This window comes from Tachypleus tridentatus, chromosome 13 (genome assembly GCF_004210375.1).
Source record: "Tachypleus tridentatus isolate NWPU-2018 chromosome 13, ASM421037v1, whole genome shotgun sequence".
Taxonomy (NCBI): domain Eukaryota; kingdom Metazoa; phylum Arthropoda; class Merostomata; order Xiphosura; family Limulidae; genus Tachypleus; species Tachypleus tridentatus.
The window spans coordinates 131799339-131812716 of record NC_134837.1 but is presented as its reverse complement, the minus strand read 5'-3'; the positions used below and the strand labels follow the sequence as shown (position 1 = coordinate 131812716).

Below are 13378 nucleotides of genomic sequence, written 5' to 3'. Positions count from 1 at the left end.
AAGTTTCACTTAAGGGTAAAATTTTCATCAGTCCTTTTGGTTGCTCCAGATAGCCCTCATTCTTCGCTCCATGCTTGCAGTTGCGGTGTGATGATTGCCAGGGACCTTTGCAACAATTGAAAATACTCGAGGTTTAGAAGAAGGGCTAGCCCTAGTTCTGACCATCCTGTCGTGGCTCATGAACCATCATCTCCCAGTTCCTATGCCTGTTGTCCTGTAGAAAATGACATTTTTATGTAATATGTGTACTCACTGGAACGCTTACAAGCCTGGTCATTCAACTTTTTCAGGAATACCACAACAACTCTGCAAATATGACATATCTTGGTCACATCCAACTTTGATATCCCTTGGTCACAGCCAACTATGACATCTCTTAATCACAACACCAAACTTTTCTTTTTACTCTTCAACATTTTCTAGTTCATGGATTGACCTCGTAGCCAGTTACGATCTGCTAACTGGAGGCTCAAGGAAATCGAACTGTGACATGGGGTACTCTCCGTACTCAAACTGAGATAGTTGTGAAAAAGAAAACTAGAAAACAAATTTAAAAATCTAAACTGTATTTCAAATAAAAGCAAAAATTAAATAAAAGGGCAAGTGTTTCTCGTACATCTGTAAAACTGGTAAGAGGTGTGCGAAAAGGGGGAATCCTTCATTAGCTTATTTTACAGGTTCAAATGCGACCCCCCGTAAATTAAACTAAAAACGAAATGAGCTAAAATTGAATTGAAAAATAATCTTTACAAGATAAAAGAAAATATAGTAAAAGTAAGATTCAAATCAAGCTTGGATTTTATTAAAAACTACATTTAAAATAAAACCCTTGCTTAAACTTATTATTTTAAACATACCCTATCCTTCTTACAAGCCAAAGTCCATGTTAAATCTACTCATTTGTGTTAAATCAGTCCAAAGAACTAAACGTTAATTATCTAACTTCCGCAAAAGCTAGCTCTCTTTATGGAACTTGTTATATAGAATATAAAGCAACGTCTGTCAAAATTCAAGATTCACGTGGTAAGACTAATTTTAAATAATAAATAAAAAAATAATAAATCACTCAAAGCCAAGTTTGCACCTGACTATTTTACAAGTGTTTTTTTCTTGTAAAAGAACAGGATAATAACATATTACGAATATAGTTGTAGTTCTAAATGCTCCAGTGAAAGTAAAAGTCGAATAATTTTCGTGCGTGTCTCACTGTATCCAAACCAACGATGAAAAATGCAATATTATAAGGATATTTACATAATAACTCAGAGGGTAAGAAAAATAATATGGTTTCATACTTAAAGTATTTAATGAATAGAAGGATTTTCAAACACTATATCGACAGCGTAGGTAAGTGTTTCATAATTAACCATAAAACATGCCATTGACAACCTTGTGTAGTATTTATTTGGTAGTTTTATATGTTGTCTAGGCTATTATTACAATCATATTTCATTATGCTATAATAGCCCAGTGAGACATGTCATTGACAGCCGATGAGTGGTTTAATTAGCATATTCGTAGTGCAATGTGTTGTGAGTTCGCAGATGTGTTGTTGTGCCATTCGGGGGGCCTGTGATCTAGTTTAACATGCTGAAGTGTAAGCAGAGTGAGCAAAAAAAATGATTTTAGTGTTGAAAATAAAATATTGTTGTAAAGGTAGCACATGGAAACATTTTCACAATCATTCGTGAATATTCGAACCAGCAAATGCTTGTTTCAAATGAAAACTAATATCTTACACGTTTGATATTTCTAGTTATTTTTCTATTTCTAATTATCTGACACAACGTACACTTTAGGTATCTGTAGTTTATTTTTATTTCTAATTATTTGAAGCAACGTACACATTAGGTAGCTACAGCTATCTTTCTATTTAATATTGACATAAATAGGTGCCATTTTGGTTCCCATTACGGTACCGTTAATTTGAAAGTAATGTTCGTTGTTGAATCCTGAGTTATTTAGAGATAAGATAAGACAAGACCCTCAGGATCGGTTAGTTTCTTAGATTCTGGGAGACTGGAAATGTTGTTTGGTTTAAGATCCTTTAAAGCAGTTCTTCTTCTTTTTGGTATAGATTATTTTAACATTGCTTGTATTTTAAGTTAACTATTATGTCATATTCTACGATTTAAAAATAACTTTCTGAAAAATTGTCTGATACGATCTACACGTTACGTATCTCATGATATATTTGTCTGTTTAAATATCTATAGCAAGTTTTTTTTATTTTTTAGATACAATCACTTTGGGCAACCTGCTGTGTTCGTCGTGGGGAATCGAACCTTGGATTTAATCATTGAAAGTCCGACGACTTACTACTTTCTCATTGGGTGAACTGCTAAAGGTATATTTTAAGTATCTATAGATGCCTTTTTTTGTGTAGTTATATCTGACAAAACGTACACATTAAGTACTATTGAAACCTTTCTTTCTCTAATCAGTTGACTCAACGCACATTTTATTTACCTCGTAATATCTCTCTCTGTCTAATTAACTGTCACAACTTACACGTTGAGTACCTCTTTATATATTTTTCCTTCTAATAATCTGCTGAAAAGTATACGTTAAGTGTCTAATAATATTAGGTTGAGGAATAATTCGTGAGCGTTTTTAAATAATTTCATTCAAGCATTACATGCAAGACTATACAATACTTCAATGCATGAACACATTACACCCAAAACATTTATTATGATACTTTATTTCATGTAATACCTGGGTATATAGTATGCATTGTTTTAAACGAAATTGCAAGAAATTAAATGCGAAAAGTAGATGGTGTCGAAAATGCTCGAATTTGTCCACTTGACATTCCATTTAATGAGCTGAAAATGAAAGCAAAAATTAAAGACATATGAAAATCAAACACACCATCTATTAGAGCAAAAAATTATCTACCAAATGACATGAAATATTTTGCGAAAGCGTTTCATTTATGAATATATTTTGTTAACTTGAAAAAACGCTCACGAATTATTTCTCAACCTAATACATTTCTCTGTCTAATTAACTGACACAATGTACATATTATATATCTATTGATATTTTTGTTTCTATCTTGAGTATTTGTTTTACTCAACAATCTAACTGTGCTGGTTTAAACTCTAACTATGCAATTATTGTCACATTTAATAAAAACGGAAAGAAATACGGTTGTTATTGCCATTACGGCTTCTGTTTTTTATTTTTAATTTATTTGTGACAACGTATGTTTCCACAATGTTTTCACGAATATATATGCCGGAGAGTGTTAAGGTATCACTCTATTGTGTTGATTGTTTATTGTTTGATATTCTGATTGTATAATTTCATTATCAACATTTATTTTTGATGATAAGGCAATTATTTACCTTATTGGTCCGATTATAGGGCGATCTCAAATATTAGGTGACTCCCATTTTCAAAAACCATGAGAAAGAAAACGATTAGAGTTTCGTAACGTTCGTTTTAGGTATGAAGAATCAATACTGTAACTGAACAGTCTGCAGGTGGATTAGTTTAAATAAATGCTGATGACCCTGAGCAAACATTTGGTGTGCATACGTAGACGGATGTGATTTAGACATCTAGGAAATGTGACAGGCTAGAATAGGGGGAAGAAACTTGTAGTCGGCTGCGATTATAAGGCATCTATGAATTTCTTAGTGTAATTATTAATCTAAAAAACATCGCCCTATAATCGGACCAATATATTTGTTTAAGTTTTCACACGTGATAACTATGGAGGAAGGATTTAAAATTTTTCCCATCTTAACACGTTTAAGAGAGAAGAAAAAAAGAGTAACAGGTTTGTCTTATACATAGCTAAAGGTACAATTGTATATAAAAAATCCATAAATGACATATTTAGCCTAATTTTACAAATCAAACAGCATTTCTTCCTTAGACCTCTTGTATAGTTTATATTACGGCTACTTTGCACGAGGTTCATTTTATAATAAGCGAATTGTTGTTTTTTACCTGGTTGGCCTCCAGATTCCTAACATTTTATAAACTTTACTGAGTACGTACATTATTACCATTTCACGTTATCACTTTCCAGTATCTTGAAATTTTGCAAACTTGAATTCAATGTACACATTTTTGTCGTTTTACCTAAACGTTTTGTAGTTCGCTGACGTTTTAAAACGTTTGTTGAATATCTTCGCTGTTGCCATTTCATATAACTGGTGTTTAGTTTCTTAACATTTTACAAACGTGTTAAACATCTGCGTTGTTGTTTATTTAACAAAATAAACGTAGCATACCTTTAGTTCTGCATCTGATGCAAGCTATTAGTATATGGAATTACCTCATTCTTAAACCTTATAATCTATTCTGTCATTTATTTAAATTGTCTTTTGCGTTTGTCTGCTTGGAACTTTTCTCGCGCATTTCTCCGTTAAACGCCGAAGCGTTTGGATTGCCTACTGGGTTTTCCACTCAGAGTCACCTTACCTATATTCTTGGTTTTTCAGTTTTTTTAAATGTAACTGGTATGCTAGATGATGGTAGGATCTCATTGTCAACGCATGATGATTGGCTTCGATTTCAACTTTGTTTTTTTTTTATTTAAAAAGTACTTCAGGTAGATAACACTTAAACCCACGTGTTATTTTCTAAGAAGATGAATATTACATTAAATACAATTTCTTTGGGTTTTCTTCATTTATTTAGATCTAAAGTACGCGTGCGCAGTTCGTTGAAACCATATGCTTATCACTCTGTGACAGGCATTCAGACATTTCTGCATATTCAGCTAAGTTAGCCTTCATTGCAACCTTACATTTGCTTTACTTTGCAAAAATTTAGTTTTGGTTCGTTTAATATACTGCTATAAACACACTTTTAAGCTTTTTTTTTCTTTACTACGTCTTTTATTTATCGTTTTCGTGAATTTCTTGTTTCAACTTATAAAACCTGTCATATACTGAATGCTCATAACTGCTTCATACTATTTTCACTATTATGCATACCAGTATTTTATTTTGTTGTTTACGTTCAATTTTATTAAATTAAGTTACATCTACGTGTAGTTTTATTAAATGAAGTTACGTTTTGAAGGCAACATGTGTTGATGGGAGTAGTTCAGTTTTTTGATAGTTGATACGACTGAAAACAGAATATGTTGATAAGGGAGTTTAGTAGTAGGTATGAAAAAGGTGTTACGTAGGTACTTGGGTTTAGCACAAGATATGTCGAATTTTTTGCGTTAATGCTCGGGTTTAGCACTAGATTTATCGAATTTATTGATGGGTGTTTGAGTCTAGGACTAGTTTTGTACAAATTTTTGCGTAGGTATTCGGGTTTAGCACTAGATTAATCGGATGTTTTGCGTGAGTACTTGGTGTACCAAAGGTGTTGCTTAATTATTAGGTTTATAATATATATATATATGAGAAAAATGCTGCTTGGGCAGTTAGCTTTAGCACCAGATATGACAAAAGTGCTGCTTGAGTAGTTAGGTTTAGCACTAGATATGACAAAAGGTGCTGCTTGAGTAGTTAGCTTTAGCACCAGATATGACAATAATGCTGCTTGAGTAGTTAGGTTTAGCACCAGATATGACAATAGTGCTGCTTGAGTAGTTAGCTTTAGCACCAGATATGACAATAGTGCTGCTTGAGTAGTTAGGTTTAGCACCAGATATGACAAAATGTGCTGCTTGAGTAGTTAGCTTTAGCACCAGATATGACAAAATGTGCTGCTTGAGTAGTTAGCTTTAGCACCAGATATGACAATAATGCTGCTTGAGTAGTTAGGTTTAGCACCAGATATGACAATAGTGCTGCTTGAGTAGTTAGCTTTAGCACCAGATATGACAATAGTGCTGCTTGAGTAGTTAGCTTTAGCACCAGATATGACAAAATGTGCTGCTTGAGTAGTTAGGTTTAGCACCAGATATGACAATAGTGCTGCTTGAGTAGTTAGCTTTAGCACCAGATATGACAATAGTGCTGCTTGAGTAGTTAGCTTTAGCACCAGATATGACAAAATGTGCTGCTTGAGTAGTTAGGTTTAGCACCAGATATGACAATAGTGCTGCTTGAGTAGTTAGCTTTAGCACCAGATATGACAATAGTGCTGCTTGAGTAGTTAGCTTTAGCACCAGATATGACAAAATGTGCTGCTTGAGTAGTTAGCTTTAGCACCAGATATGACAATAGTGCTGCTTGAGTAGTTAGGTTTAGCACCAGATATGACAATAGTGCTGCTTGAGTAGTTAGGTTTAGCACCAGATATGACAATAGTGCTGCTTGAGTAGTTAGCTTTAGCACCAGATATGACAATAGTGCTGCTTGAGTAGTTAGGTTTAGCACTAGATATGACAATAGTGCTGCTTGAGTAGTTAGGTTTAGCACTAGATATGACAATAGTGCTGCTGCTCTATCAGTTATTTCAGTGTAAGGTATATAAAATGTAACTTTGTGTTAGCTTCTGCCAGGGTTGAAGTGTTTTATTGGTGAGGCTACAGATAAATCAAACAGATTATGAAAGAGTTAACAGACATGCCTGCCTGTACGTTGAACTATTTGTTTCTTTAACATAAGTTTCAAGATTGTGATCTTAAAAAGTAACATTTTAGAAACACTTCTACTCTACTATTGTATTACTTCGTTGACCTCTCCACATTTCCGAACGTTACAGCAATACTTGCAGAAGTACGCAGTAATAAAAGCTTATCTGTTAAAGAATTTAGACATCTGAAATAATTGCGTTACAAGAGAAAACGGAATTATGTTACTTAAAGCATTCTTCGTCAATAGAACATTAAGGACGTACCTCTCCAAAAACATATATTTCGTCATCAGGACCTTAAGGAAGTACCTGTCCCAAATCTAAATTGTTTATGTAATAATTTATAAAGAACGGTTAGAAATTCTTAACTAGTTTCTATAAAGATTCCTTTTGTTCCTTGTATTCCAGCATTATTTTTCTTCTTTCACCTACTGAATTGTACTGTTATAAAACTTACCTTCTGGTACATGTTTACAGATTACTGAGACGTATTGTTAGATATATGGCATAATTGTTTTGTTGTGGTTTGTTTGAAGTTAAACACAAATACCTGTGTTTTTCCAATCACGGATATCGAAACACGTTTTCTAGCGTTGTGAGGCTTCAGACATACCACTGTGCCATTAGGGGATGGGGCAAATTTGTTGTGGTTGATTGGAGCCACAACGTAAACAAATTATTTAATTAAGACTATCAAAAAAAAAAAAAAAAAGAAGAAAAAGTTCCACAGTTGGTTAGCGGTAAGCTTATGGACTTACGATGTTAAATGTAGGACTTGATTCCCCGCGGTGGACACAGCAATGTGGCGTTACTCTAAAACAACTGAACAATAATCAAGACAAAAAAGATCTTTAAAGAATCTTTAAATATTCAGCTTTATAATTAAGTACCTGCAACTGGATCGAGCATGGCCAGGTGGTTAGGGCATTCGACTCATAACCTACTGGTCGTGGGGCTCGAATCCCACAAAACATACTCGCCCATTCAGTCGTGGGGGCGTTAGATTGTAACGGTCAATCACACTATTCGTTGGTGAAAGAGTAGCCTAAGAGTTGGCGGTTGCTTTACCTCTAGTATGTTACTGTTAAATTAGGAACGGCTAGTGCAGATATCTCTCGTGGAGCTTTGCGCGAAGTTCAAAACAAATCAAACTTCCTGCAATTAATTTTTTATAGTGGGTATAATGTTATTGTAACAGGCAATATATTTGTTTAAGTGAATAGACGTACTGGGTAATTCAGAAGTTTAGTAACAGGCAGATTATTTACGAATGAAGAGATAGTGAAAAGTAACATCCCCGGAAGGGGGTTGAAGGCCATTTGGAAGGGTCACCTGTTTTAACCATTCTCACCACAATACAGTAGTATGTTGTATATCAGTCAGCCAATAGACATTAAAATAACGTCACGTAAGATACGTTTAACGATACAAGTTGTATTGTTGTGATGTCAGTAAAAAATGCATATGTCATAAATCACGAGAAGAATTATGCATTCAGTAGGCTACAACACAGCTTGACATATGAACTTCAGAAACACGGTAATATTATTACAAAATGGTGGCAAGTAACTATGTTGAAATGTTGTCCAAATGTGATAACTACCAATATGATGACTACATTGTCGATACTGGCTACTTGATAACTACCAATATGATGACTACATTGTCGATACTGGCTACTTGATAACTACCAATATGATGACTACATTGTCGATACTGGCTACTTGATAACTACCAATATGATGACTACATTGTCGATACTGGCTACTTGATAACTACCAATATGATGACAACATTGTCGATACTGGCTACTTGATAACTACCAATATGATGACTACATTGTCGATACTGGCTACTTGATAACTACCAATATGATGACTACATTGTCGATACTGGCTACTTGATAACTACCAATATGCTGACTACATGTCGATACTGGCTACTTGATAACTACCAATATGATGACTACATTGTCGATACTGGCTACTTGATAACTACCAATATGATGACTACATTGTCGATACTGGCTACTTGATAACTACCAATATGATGACTACATTGTCGATACTGGCTACTTGATAACTACCAATATGATGACTACATTGTCGATACTGGCTACTTGATAACCACCAATATGATGACTACATTGTCGATACTGGCTACTTGATAACTACCAATATGATGACTACATTGTCGATACTGGCTACTTGATAACTACCAATATGATGACTACATTGTCGATACTGGCTACTTGATAACTACCAATATGATGACTACATTGTCGATACTGGCTACTTGATAACTACCAATATGATGACTACATTGTCGATACTGGCTACTTGATAACTACCAATATGATGACTACATTGTCGATACTGGCTACTTGATAACTACCAATATGATGACTACATTGTCGATACTGGCTACTTGATAACTACCAATATGATGACTACATTGTCGATACTGGCTACTTGATAACTACCAATATGATGACTACATTGTCGATACTGGCTACTTGATAACTACCAATATGATGACTACATTGTCGATACTGGCTACTTGATAACTACCAATATGATGACTACATTGTCGATACTGGCTACTTGATAACTACCAATATGATGACTACATTGTCGATACTGTCTACTTGATAACCACCAATATGATGACTACATTGTCGATACTGGCTACTTGATAACTACCAATATGATGACTACATTGTCGATACTGGCTACTTGATAACCACCAATATGATGACTACATTGTCGATACTGGCTACTTGATAACTACCAATATGATGACAACATTGTCGATACTGGCTACTTGATAACTACCAATATGATGACTACATTGTCGATACTGGCTACTTGATAACTACCAATATGATGACTACATTGTCGATACTGGCTACTTGATAACTACCAATATGATGACTACATTGTCGATACTGGCTACTTGATAACTACCAATATGATGACTACATTGTCGATACTGGCTACTTGATAACTACCAATATGATGACAACATTGTCGATACTGGCTACTTGATAACTACCAATATGATGACTACATTGTCGATACTGGCTACTTGATAACTACCAATATGATGACAACATTGTCGATACTGGCTACTTGATAACTACCAATATGATGACTACATTGTCGATACTGGCTACTATTTTTGATCCGTCTACACTTGTCTATGTGTAAATTGGCCTGTACTACACAAGTGACAATATATATTTCCTATCATCTGGTGTGATGAATGACGTCCATTTGGAAACGGGACATCTTCGTCATTCAACATGTTCACGCTTTCAACTCTGAGGGCGTTATAATAATACGGTCAAAATCATTATACGTTGGTCAAATAGTATCCCGAGAGTTGAAAGTGAGCGGTGTTTCAATATCTGTCTTTTCTCTAGTCTGCCACTATTAAATCTGTGACGGCTAGCCTTCGTGTAGCTTTGTACGAAATTAAAATCAAATTAAACGATTTGGAAACCATTCAGAATACAACCTGTCAGCAACCTGGACATACTTGTAACACTGCCCATACAGTAGAACCATGCTCTTTAACTGGTGACTTGGAAACAGCTGCACCACAATGTTTGTGTGCTACCTTACATTATGTTATTATAATATTTTTTAATCGTTTGGAGCATTCAAAGATTTATTGACTAGCTCGTGCAAATTCTGATACTTAGGTTTGTATAATAGTCTTTACTATAGTCGGATTTCGATATTCTGTGGTCCAGTTTCACATTTATGGGTTCCTTTATAGGTATATATTTTGGTGTAAAAAATTTCATTTGTTATTGCTCACTCCAGTGTCATTGACATTTTAAATATACGATGGATATTGATAAAACTTAGAAGGTTGTCATGAACATCGCTGACAAATATTTCTCTATACCTCTCAGGTTTTGTATTGTTTGACTTTCAATAAAATTCTGATTCATTTTTATATTTCTTGTAAAAGAAAATGGTGAATAATTTCTTTTTTTTTTCTGCAATTTTTAGACGAACAACATATGGATGAGCCGCTGACACAATGTGAACTTCCACCTAGTGGAGAATATTGGAAGCACCACCAAGCATCTAATGGACGTTTATCGTCTTCTGCCTCCTTACCAGCTCTTTATGATTTTTCTTCAGAAGACGTTACTGTTCCTATTCCAGAGTTCAATCATTGCCAAATTACCCCATCTGGTGGTGAGGCGCGTTCACCTTGTAGCGTTGGTTACTCACAAACTGGTATAGGCATCAACACTGGAACCGGAAGCATCCATAGTAAAGGAAGTGACATCAAACCCCTGTCTAGTGCGTGGAAAACAGCCCTTGGTGCAGCTTCAACCCAAACAGCTCTGAATCGTGAAAGAAGAAAACCTTTCCGAAAAGGCCTAAAAATAGTAGAGAGACCAGTCCGTGCACTGTATTGTTTATCGCTTAAAAACCCCATAAGAAGAACGTGCATTGACATCGTGGAGTGGAAATATCCTTTTATGAGAAAACGTTTTTTTTTTAATTAATGTTATTTAAATCAGTATATCTTCTCTAACTAAATGTTAAGTAAGGAGGCCCACGATTAATTATTGATTTTACTATAAGGATACAAATAATTTTTCTTACTACACTGTTCTAAAATGTGGGATCTAATGTAGAAAAGTAAAGATGAAGTGTTTATTGTTACTTAAGCAAATAGTTTTTGATTTTAATTTTAATCTGTTTTTAACTAAAAACACACGAGAAAATGTATTATTCTCATTCAGATTTATCTGAGAAATACAAGAGTATTTTAAGGAATAAAAGTACCGAAATCGATGGTTTGAACTTGAGACCTGGAAACTAGGGTATAAAATAGATTGGTAAGAAATTTCACATCCAATCAAGACACACGGTAGTGTGATTCAACCAAAACAAATGTTGCTGTGTTATTAACGTGAGTGACAATTTAATGATTTTCCACCTACAGAATCTCGGACTTGGGTGATTTAAACTCTCATATGTTTTCAGTGGACATGCTGTATTTGTCTCTTTCTTCATATACTAAATTTCAAGGCAATCCGTTAAGAAATACCTGAGGTATAACATTTCAAATTTTGTTTGAGTTTATTTGTTTATTTTCATTTTCGCACCTAAAGTACGGAAAAACGGAAAGTAGAAAAACATGCTTAATTTTATGGATTTTTTTCAATTTGGTTACACTGATAGATCTTTACAGCCTACAGTTAGGAGCCTCATTTAGTGTACATATAAGCGACACGTGCAAAGATATTCAACAAAAACCGTTCATAATGAACGATAACTTTGGCGCACGTCTACGCAAAACGTTGGGTGAGCGATCGGTTTAACATCGTTATTAGAGTTTCACTTAAGACGGATTAAAGACATCTGATTTAGAGCAGCAAAATTTATAAGATGAAAGATCGTGCAGATATTTATATAAGTATTGGTTAAGCCAAAGAAACTAAATTACCAGTTTCTAGCTCAAGTTTCAAAAGAATCGTACGGGTGGACGATTATTTGTTATTGCTTCCTTTTCAGCCGAATTTGCAAAATTATAATGAAGTTCTCGTTCGTTTGTTTTCCATTTTCACGCAAAGCTACGCGAGGGCTATCTGCATTAGTCGTCTCTACTTCAGTCATTACCACCTACCGCCACCTTATATGCAAAAACGGCTCGTTTGGGTTGAGAAAATATTTTACATAGAAGAGCGAACAACGTTTCGACCTTCTTCGGTCATCGTCAGGTTCACAAAGAAAGAGGTAACTGACCGGAAGCTGACCACATGTTTGAAAGAGGTTGTGTAACTGAGTGTCGAAATGTAGAGGGCGATATTAGATGTTTGAATATATAATTTTATTTATTTTATTATATTAATATAGGTATAAAGGCGTTCCTTTATATTGGTTTATTTTGGGTTTAAGTTGTTGTATAAGTAAGGCTTCTTTAATTTTGCGTTTGTTTATGTTTGTTTCTTTATTTATTATTTGAGTGTTTTCTATGGTTATGTTGTGTTTATTTGACTTGCAGTGTTCGAAAACGTGTGAAGGTGACTTTTATGTTCTTTGAATCTGGTTTCCATTTTCTACTTGTTTCTCAATATAGAAGTCGTGGCAGTTATCACATTGTATTTTATAAATAATGTTGGTGTGGTGTTTGTCAGTGTAGTTTTACATAGTATAGACCTCAGTTTTGTGCCTGGTTTTGAATAAATTTGGTATTAACTGGAATGTCATATTTTGTTACTAATTTTTGCCAAATGTTGGTTATTTGTTTGCTGATGTCAGGAATATATGGTATACAGCAGTATATGGTTTAAACGATTTTTTCAAAGAATTTTCTCACAAAACCATCAACATAATTTCACAAAACAGAAAACTAAAAACAACCTTACAAAAAGAGACATTAATTCCATTAAAAACCTAAAACAAGACAAAAACATAAAAATTCTAAAAGCAGATAAAGGTAACGCTATAGTAATAATGAACACGAATGAATACATCCAAAAAATGAATAACATCCTATCAGACACGAACAAATTTAAACCAATGCACACAAATCCAACAAAGACACACGAGACGCAACTGAACAAATTACTACTACAAATGAAAAAAGCCAACACAATTTCACAAACACTTTATTCCTACCTACGTAAAACCGACTCACGCACACCGCAAATATACGGCATCCCCAAACCTCATAAACCAGATTGTCCATTACGACCAATAATGTCCGCATATGAATCGTTTAATTACAATCTTGGTAAATACATAGCATGGGCATTCTCCAAATATGTAACATCAGCCAGCTCATTCATCAAAGACTCTTTTAAATTCAAGTCTAATCTAAATCAACTTAATCATAAAGCCTT

At 34.3% G+C, this 13378-nt stretch overlaps 1 protein-coding gene across 1 annotated transcript in view; it reads left to right on the top strand.

Moving 5' to 3' along the window:
- LOC143236299 (muscle calcium channel subunit alpha-1-like) overlaps positions 1–13378 on the top strand; it is a 100144-nt gene that overhangs the window by 36084 nt on the left and 50682 nt on the right. Inside the window, exons 2-3 of the mRNA XM_076474569.1 lie at positions 2238–2347; positions 10524–10995. Of these exons, the coding sequence (XP_076330684.1) occupies positions 10535–10995 (461 nt within the window). The 5' untranslated portion in view covers positions 2238–2347; positions 10524–10534. The remainder of the gene's footprint in view (positions 1–2237; positions 2348–10523; positions 10996–13378) is intronic.